The sequence below is a fragment of the Penicillium canariense genome (assembly GCF_028826845.1).
Source record: "Penicillium canariense strain IBT 26290 chromosome Unknown utg000004l_segment0_segment0, whole genome shotgun sequence".
In the NCBI taxonomy this organism is placed as follows: Eukaryota; Fungi; Ascomycota; class Eurotiomycetes; order Eurotiales; family Aspergillaceae; genus Penicillium; species Penicillium canariense.
Genome location: NW_026622731.1, coordinates 1,216,684 through 1,233,671, shown reverse-complemented (window position 1 = coordinate 1,233,671; position 16,988 = coordinate 1,216,684). Strand labels below are relative to the sequence as shown.

The 16,988-nt window shown below is 49.6% G+C and overlaps 6 protein-coding genes across 6 annotated transcripts; 4 read left to right on the top strand and 2 right to left on the bottom strand.

The window, feature by feature from the left end:
• Positions 1-253: 253 nt before the first annotated feature.
• N7482_006792 (uncharacterized protein) lies at positions 254-2,358 on the top strand (the record flags this gene model as incomplete). The annotated part of the gene is made up of 3 exons (XM_056688917.1): positions 254-1,108; positions 1,171-1,827; positions 1,894-2,358. The coding sequence occupies 3 exons, from the start codon at positions 254-256 to the stop codon at positions 2,356-2,358; spliced, it is 1,977 nt and encodes a 658-aa protein (XP_056541346.1).
• A 623-nt stretch (positions 2,359-2,981) lies between these two features.
• On the top strand, positions 2,982-3,878 carry N7482_006791 (class I SAM-dependent methyltransferase; the record flags this gene model as incomplete). The annotated part of the gene is made up of 1 exon (XM_056688916.1): positions 2,982-3,878. One exon carries the CDS (start codon positions 2,982-2,984, stop codon positions 3,876-3,878), a length of 897 nt encoding a protein of 298 aa, XP_056541345.1.
• Positions 3,879-7,804: 3,926 nt separating this feature from the next.
• Positions 7,805-8,652, bottom strand: N7482_006790 (uncharacterized protein; the record flags this gene model as incomplete). Its single annotated transcript, XM_056688915.1, has 2 exons — positions 7,805-8,300; positions 8,369-8,652. 2 exons carry the CDS (start codon positions 8,650-8,652, stop codon positions 7,805-7,807), a joined length of 780 nt encoding a protein of 259 aa, XP_056541344.1.
• Positions 8,653-9,470: 818 nt separating this feature from the next.
• N7482_006789 (transcriptional regulator family TF) lies at positions 9,471-10,826 on the top strand (the record flags this gene model as incomplete). Its single annotated transcript, XM_056688914.1, has 1 exon — positions 9,471-10,826. The coding sequence occupies one exon, from the start codon at positions 9,471-9,473 to the stop codon at positions 10,824-10,826; it is 1,356 nt and encodes a 451-aa protein (XP_056541343.1).
• A 591-nt stretch (positions 10,827-11,417) lies between these two features.
• N7482_006788 (FMN dependent dehydrogenase) lies at positions 11,418-12,620 on the bottom strand (the record flags this gene model as incomplete). Its single annotated transcript, XM_056688913.1, has 2 exons — positions 11,418-12,416; positions 12,480-12,620. 2 exons carry the CDS (start codon positions 12,618-12,620, stop codon positions 11,418-11,420), a joined length of 1,140 nt encoding a protein of 379 aa, XP_056541342.1.
• A 2,618-nt stretch (positions 12,621-15,238) lies between these two features.
• On the top strand, positions 15,239-16,182 carry N7482_006787 (uncharacterized protein; the record flags this gene model as incomplete). Its single annotated transcript, XM_056688912.1, has 2 exons — positions 15,239-15,546; positions 15,618-16,182. 2 exons carry the CDS (start codon positions 15,239-15,241, stop codon positions 16,180-16,182), a joined length of 873 nt encoding a protein of 290 aa, XP_056541341.1.
• Positions 16,183-16,988: the final 806 nt, after the last annotated feature.

The following is a 16,988-nucleotide window of genomic DNA, read 5'->3' as shown; positions in this document are numbered from 1 at the left end:
AGGAAGAAAGAAAAACCTGTACAGCTCATAGAAGGCTTGTCTCATTTGAGGAAGATATGCAGGCCCCTATCACAATTTTGCAGAAAAACATCCTGCTGCCCGGATCTGGTACGCTGACTGGGTCGGAAGGGGTGGGGGCCAGATTATTCCTCGCCTTATATGAGACCTTCGAACCATCCTCCCCTTATGTTTCTAGCTTTTCAAAACATCTTCTTGATTCAGATTTGTCTCTCACACCTCCACCACCACCATCATGGGTAAAGGACTCGCCAGACTTATCGGCTCTGGCATTGGCTTCACCTCTGAAGTCATTCAGGCAGCCCGAAACCGTAGCCAAGACTCTACTTCTACTTCTCCCTCTGAATCTGCTTCAGAGACTCCTCGCTCTATTCCTGGTGCGGAAAGAGAGAGAGGCAACTATGTCGCAGCCGGTGACCAGATACACTATCCCGACACCTGCGAGGGCCGCACGGAGCTACCCATTCGTGAGGGCCGCGAACAGCGGGGCAACGAAAGCGAGCTACCAAGACGGGAGTCGGAGCTCCCAACAGAAGAAGAGCTTCCGTCCTACTCACTCGGCTCAAAACAACAGAGCAAAACGGCTGAAGCAGGGTATTCATCGGATGTTGACGAGAAGAGAAGGAGCCATTCTTCTGAGAGGGGGAATGACGGCGACGATGCCCCTGTCGACACCAGAAATGGCCACGGGAGCTCAATGGATGAGGATGAGGCTGCTTGGCAACTCGATGAAGCGACCGAAGAGTTCGGATTGCCCACATATGATCAAGCGGAATTCCACGCTGGTGCGGAAGGTGCTCAAAGGGGCCTCGAGACGGGTGCCGAGAATGACCGCGAGGAGATCAGTACGGAGGACTCTCAAGATGAGCAGGAGAAGAAGAGAGAGCGCATGATCCGCGCACTCGTGGCGATGGCGGGGCCACCACCGGCGCAGCCGCAGCGACTCCCGTACCCAGTGATTATTCCTCAGCGCAGGCCTGGCGCTAAGAAGCGTGGGTTTGTGCGTGCATATGCACCTGTGTTGGCCGACCAGGGTATCAGCCAAGATGCGTTTCTGAAGTTCATCAGTGACTTCCATAAAGCGAGTCAGGTTGGTGATCCTCGATCCTCACCCTTGCCGGGATTGCGTTTAATTACTCACGGTTGTCATAGGCTTCAATGTGGCTCCAGGTCATTGTTGTCGCAGCCAACATCACCGGCTTCTCCCCTTCATTAACAGTCGCGTTAACCGCCGCAGCAATCCAAATTGTAGCGGATACAGCACAGCAATTCCAAATACGTCACCGTACCAATTCCTACCTTGATAGGGCGAATCAAGAAATCTTCATGCCTCGCGGTCAATACGCGATGATCATGAAATTCACCGATCGGCCTCCCAAGCCGACGAAGAAGCAGAAGCAGAACAAGAAACAGAATGCGAGCTCCCTTGATTCCGAATCTGACCGACTTGGCGGACTCTTCTCAACCGAGCAGGTCAATTTCAATCAACCAGGCGCCTCAGCGGAGGTTGATCCCAATATGCCTCAGCCAACAAGGCCTGAGTTCGATGCAGCAGTGACAATCTCCAAGTATACCCATAGCAAGGAGCACCCACAAATGAACGCGTGGAAGCAGCGCATGAAGCATTATCGACTAGAAAGTGGCGCGACTCAAGGCGAGATGCAGCTTCCGGAGTGTGCGCCACTAGTCTTCCCGGAGATTGACCGAGCTGCGATGCGGGTAAGGGATGGCCTGGAGCCCAAGTCGAAGTTTCAGTCGGGAAGAACCTGGGTTCGAGACTACATCGATCGAAAGTCGCAGGCAGCATTTGTGAGTGCCACCTCCTTCTCTCACCCTCTCACCTATTCATAAAGAATGCGTCTTAACAAGGAACAGGAAGCTGAGCATAAGGGGTCTGCGGTGGCTGTGCCCGAGTCGGGACGCAAGGCCTTCACTTCACGCTACAACGACCCTAATCACCCAGTGAATAATGGGAACCTTCTGACAACCCTGAGCGGTGGTCTGTATCAGCCCAAACCAAGTCTATTGGATCGTGCCGGGGCTGCCATCAAGAAATCACAGGACAAGAAGCGGGCTGCTCAAGGTCTCCCTCCGAGTGAAACGTGGAAAGAGAAATGGGCCAGAAAGAAGAAGGAAACTGGCAGCAGAATGAAGATTCTTAGCGAGGATGTGATGTATCTGATGATCGTCAACATGCCCACCGAGGAGGAGCTGAGTGAGTCCGTTGCTAAGTTGCAATATCTCGCGCAGCAGGGAGATCTTGGAAGCGATGGGACTGGAGGATCATCTCTCGTGAATGGCTGGGATGTGGCTAATATAGCAACTTTGGCTGTTAACTAGTTAACTCTCGTGTAATTGCTGATGTATCATACAATTTATCAATAAAATGCCGCGATCTCTTCTTTCACCTAGATTGATTTTTCGAGGTGGTCGTACGGTTGATCAATGTACACACTTGGTAAGTCTTTTCGGGACCCACCGCCAAGGCCTTCGCGTTGATCAACTATTGAGCGGCCCGCATTAAATTGATACAGGGTAGACACCGATCGATCCTATCTAGTACTGTAATGGCAAGATGATCTCCGTCCAATCTTAGATCACGTCAGATAGGCATTGGTCTGTCCTACTCTATTGGCGATAGTGTCTGCTTTTAGTTTTGGGGCCATGCTGTGTATCTTTATCATGCATATGGTGATTTTGCACTGACTATTGGTATTGCTGAGCAGTGCACTCTGCACCAGTACCATTGCTCAACAATGTCTAGCTATGTGGTTGAACAAGCAATGAAGCCCAGCTGGTTGACTCTCTTCTTGCTGGAAAGCTACAGTATCGTGACTTCTTGACTTGCACGTTCTGTACATAAATAGGGCTCAGCGTCTCCCATAAGTTCATATCCACAAGTAGATCTTATTATTATCCTTTTTACTCCACCAATAGATCTTTCGATCTCGTTGTCATATAACATGTCTGACACCTCACCTCTCAACCACACCGCCGGCTTCGGCCTGCGCGAAGGGAAGGGCTACCTCCTTGACTCCGGCCATGCAGGAAGCCAACGACTGAACTACCAATACCTCATCTGGAAACAGTGCCTTGGCTACAGCCTGCACCCCACCATCCGAGACGCAGTTGGAGACCACCCGCGCATTGCCGACATTACTGCGGGAACAGGCCTCTGGCTTCTCGACACAGCACACGAGTTCCCCAACGCCATCCTCGACGGAATCGACATCAATCTCGCCCGTCTTCCACCAGCCGCCTGGCGCCCCAGCAACATCCACCGCCTCTACAACTGGAATATCTTCGACAAGGTCCCGACCGAGCTCGAGGAGCGGTATGACGTAATTCACCTGCGTCTTCTCCTTCTTACCATCTCAAACAGAGACCCGGGGCCCGTGATCAAGAATGTAATTAAGCTACTTAAGCCCGGGGGCTGGATCCAGTGGGACGATCTGAGCACCACACACACGTATGTTGAAAAGTCTGATGAGAAGCTTAACACGGCGGCACTCGACAAGATCAGGGAGTTTGTGCACTCGAAAGGCCGCCATGATTGGGTGTTTGATCTCCCCTTGCATCTGCTCAAACATGGGTTTGAGGAGAGTCAGTTGACATTTTATCATGGACGGCCGGACTTGATTTGCCATGATACGGAGATTCATTTGATGACTATCAAGGAGTTTAATGGGCAGATGAAGGCTGATGGGAGGGAGGAGGAGGCGAGACATCTTGATGAGCTTATTGAAGAGGCATATGCAGAGGCTCAGCGTGGTGCTGGGGTTACGACTCCGAGAATTGTGTGCGTTGCGAGGAAGAGACCGGTTCCGTATGCTGTGCGCGAGGCGCTTTCTTTTTCTTGAGTTTATAACTAGGCTATTTGTCAGTGATACATCAAGAAAGGATTTCGGGACGGGCTTACCATTTCAGAAGGAAATAACAAAGTATGCATTACGCGTTTATTCCTCTCCCCAGCGGATACTCCAAGCTCCGGCACTCATACCTGCACTTTCTGCCCACCCACCACAGCGGCACAGCATGACTTCCCACACGTCAAGCAATTCAGTGACTCCAGAACCACATGATGATGATCATGACGATCGCCTCGCTCTCGCCACTCGCGCAGCGTCTTGTCTGTCTCCTGCAAGCAATCTCAACAAAAATCTCGTTCAATCCCAGACTGTATCCAGATAATATCTACTAGGAGCTGTGGTGGTATCCCATTATTGTATTCGCCAGTCATTGCATCTACAACCTGATACCTCTGTCCAGCTTGCCACGAAGCATTTGTTGCATTGCGTAGCGCATCCCTCCATGTGATACGACACGTGTGTGCCTCAGATTCCCCGGGTGGTGGAACTTGATGGTCCAGGGCAAGTGTCTTACCATGCATACTCGAATCCCACACCCCCAGCAGTCCGCAGTGTCCCCATCCGCGATCCGTTGGTTATCCAACACCAGGCTAGTCTTATTCGGTTGACGCCTTTAGATTATTATCCGCGAGCGACCAGGTAGAAGACAAGTATGCTCGCGCAGGTGCCACCTACCCTGCGGATAGAGGCCTCGCGAGCAACCCTACACGTGACACTGAAATTAACTACATTATCCGGGAAGCCTAAATAGGAGCTGTATCCTCGTGGGCAGGGGATACGGGGCAGGGGATGCGGCGGTCGGCATACCAGATCGTCGAGTAAACCTCATTCGGTCTTTGCTTCTGATACATTCCCGCCTGTCAATACAATCATATACTTGTTTTCCTGAGTGACTTCTCCCTGCGGATGGCCCTGCGACATGAAACGTGCCGAAAATCCAGACTTCTTAATTCCTCGAAACAAGTTCGCTGACCGTACTTTTGTACCTAGATCTGTATTGAGGCCTCAGACACAATATATAGATGCTTGCTTTCCCCCCTCACGTTGCACATAAATCCCAGCTATAGGTACGAGAGTTGATCAGTGTCTTAATTGGATTTGCCGCGTCAAAATCTTTTTTACTGGAAATCCTGTTCACGGATTGAACGGCACCAATACACGCACAGGAACCCTTTTCTTGCTCCACTGCCAAGGTCTCAGCGTAGTTCGATCATTGAGCGGGTCTCAGATGATTGAGGGATACCGTAAGGCGCATAATATATGGAACGGTGTCTTGCTTTATAAAATTATACCTTCTGTTGGAGAATCCAGTAGAGTACGTGGAAACCTGGAGTGGATCTCTACAATCGGCTGGTCGACCATCTGCCATGTGCATGTGTCTACTAGGATACATTGCCCTCAGCCTCATTTTGACGACCAGTGCTACTCAGCAGCTAGCCTACAATCTTGACCGATGGCCTACGTCCTTAGAGGAGCAGATTCAGTGACGGCTCTCTACGCCGTCATTATGCCTGAAAGGTGATTGAAGGTGGTTAGGCACGTATAGGAATGGTACACCAAGTTTGCGTTAGGCTGCACAGACTCGGCTTTGGCCTTCAAAAAGCACTCAGCCGCCGCCATTATGTAGACAGACTGCTGATCCCGAATCAGAGCCTCATAATGTAGTAGAGGCTGTGCTCCGGCAAATTGATGGGACTGGTGAGCCCTGTCTGCAGTGTTCTCAGCCATTGAATTACTACTACAAAGCCTCCTCGTATTGCCTCACTTTAGGCGTCTGGAACCTTGTCGAAGGTGCGGGGTAAATTACTCTGTCTCTTCAGCCTCACGACATGTCAGGGTATCACAGTCGATCTAAACCGGATGTTTCTTGCCACCATTAGCCCTTCTCTAAGTTCAAAAATCTTCTTGTATACAATGCGAAGATGAATGAGCTTCCGGTACCAGAAAGAGCTCTTTTGAGGCCAAGTCGTCTAGAGGAAGCTGAATCCAACGAGAGTGAAAATAATTTCACTCAACATTCTATCTCCGAGTCGCATAATCAACGTCTTCACCATCATTATTACCATCGTCCTTACATTATTCAAAAAATTTACTCACTTTTTGTACTCGAAGCACCCTTTTTGCCCGTCACGAATCCCCGCGCTATTCGCAATTCCCGACTTAGGGAAGGCATACTTCTACGCCAATCGAGACGGAATTCACAAAGGAGCCTCCAGGGTCGAAGAATACTTTTCAACCGCCCAAATAGCCGTGAAGATAGTGAACCACATAGGGGAAGAGCGGAAGAGCCAGGGTCAGGCTCTGAGCCCGAGTTTACTGTGCAAGACAGCCGCGAGGCAGACCACAATGCTCGCAAAAATGCTTTGGCAAATCAATTGCAGCCGATGCTTGGAGATGGCACAGCTACCTTTGTTCTCCTTTGTCGGGGTATAGAATATGAGTGTTCAATTCTTCTAGTCTCAATTTCCGATCCATCTGATGAGACTGCCATTTGGAGAGAAATCAGACAGGCATGGTGCTCTCGAAGAGGTTGGTGGAGAAATTATGTCTCTGTCTTTGGTGTCAAGCGCGTTGACCTAGTTGAGGTGTGTCTAAGCATAGTCAAGGAACTCTCACTGACTAATAAGCTGACAAATATTTTGAGATTTCTATTGCAGGCATGAGCGTACGGAGACCTACTGGCTCTGGGGGAGCTGCGGAATTTGTAGGGATGTATACGAAAAAAGACATGCAAACCGAGAAGAAGCGACTCAAACGTATCCTCGAGAATTATCAGGAGCAGGAATACCCGTGCCAATATGATCTATCCACAGGAAGGGTAGAGTGTTTCCAAAGCTGTGTGTCATTAATAGACATGGAATGCCCGGAGAAGGTGAAGTTTGAGGCCGAACGGCAGCTAGAAAACCTTGAAACATATCCTCTTATGAAACTTGCGTTTTCTAATCCTGAACTCGCATCCTTGAATGACTTTCTGCAAGGCGAAAGGGTGGTTTATGGACATAGGTCAGTCTTTAAAAAATCATTCCCAGGGATCCTGACTGATCTTGAAGTGATAGTGATATTCTTAGGATGATAAACGAGTGGCATTGCCCAAAACTTCGAGAGATCAAATTCCGCGGAATCTTGGTTGAAGAAGGGTTGGAGGTCAAATCCCAGTATATTTTATTTTCTTTGGCCATAACTCTGCTATTTTCTACACTAATTTCTGCTAAGTTCGTCTTTGGTGAATGGGGAACGGCGTGGACTGTCGGCTGTTTCTTTCTCACGCTGATGTTTTCTTCGTTTAGCATGCTAAGGTATGCTAGATACTGAGTTAGTTAGCTAATATAGTACTGCAAGGAAGAATTGAAATTAATTTCAGAATGATGAGCCAGGGCTTGAGTCACAGCTTCTCAGCATTTTGTATTGCTAAGCTTCGCACGGAGAATATTTTCAAAGTTAGAAAAGAACACCACTTCACATAGTCCTGCGGCAGGGAATTTTATCTTTCCTCCAAGCTCTCGTCTTATCCTTCCTCGTGCATGAGTGCTAATGATACAACACCGCCTCTTCAAAATCTACCAAATTTGACTATTGCAAGCTGTTCAGGGGACCGCAATACACTGGGTCACACATTCACCTACCAAGGCAATCATTTGAGTTATTTTTATTCATCGTAAGCTAAGCCAGGGCCTATAGCTCAGGATCTTTTCTGGCGCTGTAACATGCATCCAGACACCTTTCTTGGGATTGATTTACTGCATCCAAAATGAAACGGCAATAGATTTTAGAAAATAATCAACGCCATTGAGGGCCTCTATGTTATATGTACTCTTGCTATCAAAACTAAATAGCGTAACCGTTTCAATGTCACGCTTCTCTTGTGGGTATAACGTCTAAGCTTCGGCTGTTAGTGCCATCAATGGCTCAAGATAAGCCTATATTTCACCACTCCCGGGGCCGGACTTCTCCTCATCTAAAGGCTGTTTGCCTTCTTTATTTAACACAGCCAACACCCCAAAGACCACACAGATTACCATGGCAATAATCTCCTCCAGCACATCCATGCACAGGTATATGGTGGCGTCACCCGTTAAGATAGCAAAACGAGGATCGTCGGTGAAATCGGCGATCGCCGAGTAGACCACCCGGACTAACAGGAACGGCCAACTAAGAAGAATCGCTAGGAACAACTTCTTTTGCCCTGCGCCTAATGTGGGTCGCAGCTGGACGGCCAGCCAAGCTGTCAGCAGGGTGACGATAGCAAACACGGCGAGGAAAATCCCCATGGCCGCCTTGACCATGCTGTTTGCGTGATAGGTGCTCGTGTTGTCATCGTCGATACTGATTCCCGCAATTCCAAGAATAAGGCCGATGAAACAGGTAATGGCAACTGCGGAAATGAACTTGGGATGGACCCTCTGCTTCGTATCGCTAGCAGAGAAACACCTGGTTCAGTCCACATCCTATCAAGTCCCAGGGGTTCAGCTTGACCAACTCACATTTGCCTCAGCAGCCCGATATAGGTCAGCAGCAGTGGTGCAATACCAATCAGCTCGCACACTGCCTCTGCGATCAAGATGTTGGACGAGTCATTGCTGATTGCCAACAACGTACAGATTCCGCCGGCAATCCGGATGAGAGAGAGTGTGACGACAAAGCGCCAAGATTTGCGGGCAGCCTTCCAGCCAGTTCGTTTCCAGATAAAAAGTGCAGCAACGAGAAGCACTGGAAAGAAGATGAGCTGGAGGATAGCGATGCCGTCGCGGTAGGTCACGGTAGCCATTGTGGACTATAGGAGTAGAAATAGATGAAGATAGAAGGAACTTGGGTCACAGAATGATGGCCATCGGCCTCTTCTTATATTTCTGAAGATGTCCCTGATCATCCTTAAATTCGCCCGCGCTGTCAACACACTACTCGATTAGAATCGTCTAGCGCTGTGAGTGTTGTAGAGGCATCTTGTACCCATTGGCTGGACCTCTCACATACCTAGATAGGACTAGCGCGTAACGGGAGCAGTGGAGGCAAGAACGCGTGGGATCAGCCAATGGAAGCGCTCATATTCTAGTCCTTCTTTTTGGCCCCCGCGTGGCTGTGTAATTCCATTGCAGATCAGAGGACGACAGTGAGGCTGTGATAATCGACTCCTGATGCCTGAATTTCCCCACCTCGCTAAATGGCGCCCCCAGAGATGGCACGTGCACGCGGTTCGGGTACGCCTTGGTCGGTGGGGGCCAATTGTGGAAGCTCTCCAGCTGAAGCTGTGCTTGAGAGCCGAAGCTTAGGCTATAACTCTTGAGCCCCTGTCGAGTGCCTCTCCTCAGACTGGTCAGTGCAAAGCTTGAATATCACACAGGCCCCTTTCCCTTGCCCTTGCCCGATCCTTTGGACGGATCCTAAGGCCCCGCTCAATATGACACGCCCACGAGCCTCTAGGAATTGTGGAAACTGCCGGGCCGTCAAGCGACGCGTAGGTGCACTTCTGTCTTTGCTTCCCTTTCCTTTCCATTTTCTTTCTCGTGTCTGCTAGGCGAGTGCTCATTTTGCCCTGTCTCTACCCAGTGCGACCAGCAGTCCCCCCATTGTGGACAGTGTATTCGAATGCGCGAAGAATGCCCTGGGTACCGAGATGAATGGGACCTCGTCTTCCGCGATCAAACCGACCGTACCATTAAGCGTTCTCTGGAAAAAAAGACTAAGAGCGTCACCACGCACGACTTGCCCCAGCCCGCCCGTAGGTTGAGCCCCAGCGCGGACGAGATAGGTGTCAACTATTTCCTCCGCACCTTCGTCATCGGCCAGTTCTCGTCACGTGGATGCCTTAACTACATTCCGTCTGTTTATCGCGACGATGGCGAGCACCCGACTCTGGTGGCCAGCATGGCGGCAGTAGGCCTCGTGGCGTTGGCCAATTCGTCTCGACAGCCCGAGCTGGCAAATCTTGCACGCGCCAAATACACGGAGGCGATCAGCAATGTGAACACCGCGTTGGCATCGCCTGTCGAGTCCGTCAAGGACAGCACCCTAATGTCGGTAATCTCGTTAGGGGTGTTTGAGCACGTCTCCGAGCACAAGTCATGGGTCCGACATGTCCAGGGCGCTGCCGCGTTGGTGGTTGCCCGGGGCAAGGGCCAATTCACCAGCCCAGCCACAATTCTCATGTTTAACCAAGTGCGCGCTGATCTGGTGCTTGCCTGTGTTCATAATGGAAAACCGTTTCCGGAGGACATGATTGAGCTGCAAGAAGAAGCAGCCAAGCACCCAGATGCCTCTGGTGCATTCTGGCTCCTGGGGGTGCTAAGCACCCGGTGCGCAAACCTCCTGATGGGCGTCAGGGAGAATACCGGGCAAGTTCCTTGGCCTCAATATCTGGAGGAAGCGATTCTGATGGAGCGTGAATTCCAGTCCTGTCTTATCCTCCTTGCTATACAAGAACCGTATACAACCACCCGAGATTCGGGTGGGGCGCCAAATATCATTTATAATGGCCGAGTTGACCTCTATAAGGACCCTTGGGCGATCCGGGTCTGGAACAACCTGAGAAATCTTCATATGATTGTCTGCGAGATTCTGTTATACCTCTTGAAAAAAATCCTCGTCACAAATCTCACGCTCACACCGGCCGTCCGGGAGTCTCTGAAGCTGAAGCTCGAAATGACGATGCAAACCCTGTCAAAGCTGGGAGACGATATACTGGCCACCATCCCACAGGCTTTGGAATTCCTATCCTCGGCATCTGGACACTGTCCCTCCGTCGATCTCTCTGTCCACGGCAGCGTGTCGGGCGGGTATATCCTCACCTGGTGTCTTTACATGGTAGGAAAATGCCCGGTCACAAAAAGTGAAACGCGAAAGTGGATCATCCAACGCCTCCAAGATTTTGGGAGGAACATGGGTATCTCAATTGCGCTACGCCTAGCCGAGGATATATTAAAGATAGACCAATTTGCCGGCTAAGTATCCTTGTTCCAAGGCTCGGATCCTGATATCGGCTCAGTAAGTGCGAGTCATTTATGAGAAATATTGAGGCTAAAACCCTATACTATGAAGAGGCCGTTGTAGAACCTATCACTCCATACATGAATCATTTTTGTCTCATAGGTCGTCACACTAGACGCGCTCCACTTTACCGTCCCAACTCCATGTGGAGTATCGTCACTGCCTAGCTCATCACTAACCTACCTAGGGTTATGAATCAGAAGCACGATGACGGCGATATGTATGGCTTTGCGCAAGTGAGACAAGCCTTTCTTCAAGGATTAACTGTAGTCTAGCCAGGCTAGAGGCCCAGCGCCATAGGCTTATATCAGTATATCATTGGAACATAGGTCAACAGAAATTCCGACTATGATATCGAGGGAAGCGTTGCTAATCAGTAAACGCGTGATCACGGAGATAGCAGTCATGTTGGTTGACCCTGCCCGCCTTCCACCCCTCTCTGGAGCCACCAGCGAGCGTTCTTCATGTTGAATGTGACATGAATTTCTTAACGGTGATGTTGAATCCACCCACCCAAATGGGTGATTGGGACAGGCCAGTTTCCATTCCCTAGTACATTCGGCGCAACACTGTTCGATTAAGATGCTGAGGAGACGCTGAACTAATCCCGGACAAATGCAGAGTTAGGTTGAAATCGCCCAGAATACAGCGCAGTACATGAGAGACACCTGCCTCACCTCCAACTGCTAACCCATAGACGTAAGGCCGTCCGATCAGAACCATCTTCGCCCCTAGAGCCAATGCTTTGGCGACATCTGCTCCTCCCCGAATGCCAGAGTCAAATATAATTTCCAGGTCACTTCCCACTGCATCAACAATTTCAGGAAGCATCTCCAGAGCTCCAATTCCACCATCTTGCTGTCGGCCTCCATGGTTGAAGACCACAATACCCTGCACTCCGGCGTCTACAGCTCGCTGAGCATCAGAAACAGTCTGGATTCCCTTCAGTACTATAGGACCATCCCAGTGCTGCTGCAGGAATTTGGTATCATCCCACGAGTGACTGAGTCCAGGAAAGATCGTATGCGCCCACTCCGCCGCAGCTGTTCCTAGGTCGTCTTCCACCTCCTTCCGGTGTTTCTCGAGGAATTGGCGACGGAAGACCGGATCAGAAAATCCCAGTTCAACGCCAATATTGTCAGGGCGCAAGAAGGTGTTGTACCCATTGTTCAGGTCCGAGGGGCGCCATCCCAAAATATATGTGTCGAGCGTAACGACTAGCACCTTGTAGCCTGCTGCCTTCGCCCGCTCCAAAAGACTAACAGTAATGTCGTTCTTTTCATTTAGAGGCCAGTAGAGCTGAAACCAGCGAGAACCATTACCATTGGCGATTGCAACATCTTCGATGCTGGTAGATGACGCCGTGCTGAGAATATAGGTTACATTTTCCTTGTGGGCGGCGGTTGCAGTGGCGACTTCACCCTCGCGGTGGAAAATGCGCTGCACACCTACTGGTGCAATAGCGATAGGGTAGTCGTACTCTTGGCCAAAAAGAGTGGTCTTGACGTTGGGAAAGCCTGCTTTGACCAGTCGAGATGGAACAATGGTCTATGTTCGGAATGCTGCTCGATTGTTGTCGTCGGTCTCGCGGAGCCCAGCAGAGCCCCAGACATAACCGAAGCTGTCGGCAGGTAGAATTTCTTTGGCACGGGCCTCCCAGTCAAGGGGATGAAAGCTGATGGGTGGCTTGATGTTCTGAAGCCCTTGAACGTAGACTCCATTCTCGTAGGTGTAAGGAGTAGGGTTAACCATCTTGCTCATACCCAATGAGTATGAGGCACAGAAAAAACAGGAGGGTTATAGCGATTTGAATAGTGGATTTGTGAGTCTGTGTTTATGGAAAGTGCATCGGGCCGCTTATCGAAACGCATTCACAGATAAGGATGAGGGAAGATCTAGGCGCTGTTCCTTGGGTTAGCCCTCGAGGCCCTCGGTCATTCTATTGAATTCGTGACGTCAAGACCCACCCGGGAAGTTTATCGGCTTCCCGATTTCCGAAAATCCGCCCCCGGGCCGACCCTGTGGTAAGAACGGAATTGATAGTGGACTTGAACTGTATATTAATTCAATTTGACCGACACCACGTTCGGGATTTGGGCCCCACAATAATCCGAGATTTCCCGATCAATGATACAAATCAGGTATCAAGCAAAAGGTCTCTTTGAGGTGCGTTAGATGCGTAGAAGTAGAAATGTGAAACGCTCCGACTGCCATTGCTCATGCAGTTCCACTCAACTGGCCATCCTTCCTCATAGCATAGAACTCTCATAAGAATGCCGTCGAAGATTTCAGTTCAGGGCAGAATTCCTTCTTTTCTGCTGCCTACCGCAGGAAGGGATCAAGAGAGAACGGGACAAATCGGTTTGGAGCCCCCCCAACCAAAATGGTGCTCCGGAGACTTGATCATACCTGCGGTGGATAGTCTCATGGATCATTGGTGAGAGAGCCATACTCATGCTGCGGAGCAGCGCCTGAGTCAAGCCAACGATATATCTAAAGCTGGGTTTCATGACCGATTGAAGCACCTGACGTGGGCCAGGTTCACTTCGACTATGAGCACCGGCGGTCTCTCGATCTTGTTAAATATGACACCACATCAACTTCTTGGCTTGGAAACAATAGGGAACATGTTTTCGTCTAAGACCTGGTGATATTTTTTTCTCTTGTGGCGGGGATTAACAGCATTGAAAGTACGTATCTAAAGAAGTTTTAGTCTCGAGGACTATCTTTCCGCTAATAGCATCGTTTTCTGTGTTGGCAATGATACTCGATCTAGCATGTATGCGCATCTTCTAACAACATTTATATAGTACGTCCCGAAACAGTGCAACTACCTACACTCTCCGATTGATTCTGGAAATATACTGTCCAAACATGGAGCGATAACTTACCGCTAACAAGTGATAGGTCACACAGGCGACCATATTTGCTAGGTATTTATATATAATTTGGCATGAGTGATGCACTCTGGCTTTATAACTACCGAGTATCGGCCGTACGGACATGAGCTAGAAGGGATTGCTTTCAACAGTTCCCCAGATGATTTCTGCCTAAATCAAGTGTTCAATATTTTTCATCTGATTTTGATTCCGCTTGATCTTAGTTCGTCCTAAATGCATACTAGGCTATACGTTTTCAGCTTTTTATGACATATACCCGGATTGTCAAAATTACTGTAACGTGCTTCCGCTTACGTCGGATACCCGCGTACACCGGATGCCTCGCGCGACGGAAAATACGATCACCTATGTCTCCATCGGGCTAAACGGAGCATATGGCTAGCGTGGGTATCAGGCTTACAGCTTACGCGCTGCAGTAGTCGGGTACCGCCCGGGTGAGAAATGGGTAAGCGCCGCTTTAGCGTCGCGCCACCAGATGTGAGAAGGGTGAGTGCGCGATAGACTGGGTGAGAATCTGGGTGAGAAACCTTCGGGTCGGCACGCACTGAGGCTGCCAGCTGAGCTAGTATTAGGGTTTTAGGGTTTATCATTGGGACCACGAGTTTCCCAGCTGAAACAGTTAGATCCAATTTTCGAATGCCGGTACTGGCATGTATGGGCCTCCTCCTCCCTTGCAGAGCAAAAAGCACACTACAAGAGTTCCGAACCTATAAGAGCACCACGAAATTGAAGTGGCTTAGAGCCAGGTAATACAAGCGTTTTGCTTATTACAGTAGTCAAAACAGCCCGCAAAACGGGACCCGTAGCTAGTCGTTCGATACTAATGAGCGATCCGTGCGATGATGCGTCCAGCCTAGGGGGTGGTGTCTCCACTCAGTACGCGCGACATGGCAATGGTGCTTCTCCCATCCAATGTCAAATGTTATCGAAAGAATTGGGAATTGGCCATGGAAATGCGCAATAACGTTGTACTTAACTGCATTGTCTTCGGGGGCTCCAGGGGTCATGCGAAGAGTGATTGACTTGATCAGTCGATGTTAAGTAGATGCTACCTAAATGCTCCCCCTTCTTGGGAAATCTTTTGGTTGTTCAGGGTCGACCCCCTGGGCGGTCTAATTGTACTTTGTATAACTTCGGCCCCATTTTTGACGAGTCAGCGTACCATTATATTTGTGTGCAGATCCGAGCATTCGGACTCAATTTTGAATCATCAGTCTTCCGTTGATGCCTAACTTGCCGGGGCCGATGAAAGTTCGCAATAATTGGAAGCATCACCTCTCAAAATCTTGCAGTTAAAGCGCCAGGATCGCCTAACGATAATTCCCATCCTTAGCACGGCGCTAACAGCTGATTCATGATCTCTGGTCCATTAAATTTAAGAGCTAGGCACTTTTGAAACTGGGGCCGTCCCACATCGCAAGTTCTTCTCTTCTTGCGAGCCTCTCAATCTTTTTATCTTCAACAACCATCATGTCAGCTGCCGCTCCCTTGGCACTTACCACCACGTTCTCACCACCACCAGCATGCACCACCGACACATGGTACATTGAGTATGTAGAAGGCACCTACTACTATACCACTTCGATTTCGAACAGTCTCGAGGGCTGGTATCTCAGCCAGGGGCCCACGGATTGGAGGAGCTGTTTCCCGTCCGGATATGAGGCGACAACCGCTTTCTACTACTCGCCAGGCGTGTGTCCATCAGGCTATTCCATAGCCAGCTCGACGATTATTAGTATTGGAACCAGTTCTGAGACCCGGGCGACATGTTGTCCATCGTGAGTTCAATACTTACAAACATGGGCGTCTTTTAGAAGCATCCTTTTTTGACGATTATCGGTATCACTAGGAGTTTCACCGCCCAAACAGATGATGGTTTAGTGTGGTACTCGACCAACCGATGCTTTTCGGCTAATACCGATACGGACTATGTATGGACATTCACCAAAGAGGGAACGATAAGTAGCAAAACAACCGCTGGCGGACTGAATGCCAAGGCGGTCTTTGTTCGATGGCAAGAATCCGACTTTCAGACACCGGCCACGACCACCACAGACTCGACCGCGACCAGCACCGGGTCAACCGCGAGATACACAGATTCAAGCTCAGGACCATCGGCTACGGCAACAGCCGCGGCCACAGATCAGAATACCGATTCAGCACAAGGAGGATCTTCAAGGGCATGGATTGCAGGGCCTGTCGTCGGAATTGTGGTTGCGTGCGCCTTGATCGCGTTCGCTGCTACATGGTACAACGGACGACGCCGACGTCAGAAAAGCCCTATGGGAGCATATACTTCGCCAGGACTTCCGCATAATAGGGCAGAACTTTACCAAGAACCCAGAGTGTTTGAAGCCCCCTCTGGGGCCATTTACCCGGGCCCTTTCGAACTTTCTGCCACAAAACATCGCTAATGGCGTTGTTTTTGATTTGTCAAAGCCATATTCGGTCCAAATCTTAAACTAGGAGGATGAGACCGTTTAAGAGCAATAGGAAGTGGAAAACTCCATTGGGGTTTTGTGATTGATATCCAGTCAGCCTTTTAACGGTCTCTGCGCGTGAAGCTTGTGTGAACATGTAATCTACATACAAAGTCGGATTCTGATGCAATACAGTAATTAAGTGAGTAACATCATCTAATTTGATATTATATAGACTCTGGAAGGTTGCAAGATCCCATTAGCGGGTGGCAACCTTTTCTCGACTCCCAAGGAAATATACTTGGTTTTGTCTTACTCCATTGTACACTCCCTAGGAGTATGTTCTGTAGTGACACTCACGCAGTGGCTTGTTGCTTTGTTAATCAACCTAGCAGAATCAAAGTTAGATATTTGGGCGCTAAATTCTTGAGTATTTTGTAAATCAGTTCCTGAGCAAATTAAGGCTGTATAGCCCGCTTGTGATGAGATAAGAAGGACGACTCAGTACCCATGTCAGCTATTTGGAGGTGTACGCTGTACTTTCGATTGCGCTGGATTGATATGGACCACTCATTAGCCGCCGATACGAGTCAGCCTCGTGCATCTGTGGAAATGACGATAGCCGGGCTGCATGGCGTCCACGCAGGCTAAGTGGAGCAACGTATTTTAGCAATCGATCTTTGATTCGAGAATCCAATATTACAAATTTTTAGCGTCCGGGTCTTACAGTACAATGTGTAGTACATAAATTACAAGTCCCCACTGGGTAGAGTTGACCGGGAAGGCTCCCTCGTCATAAT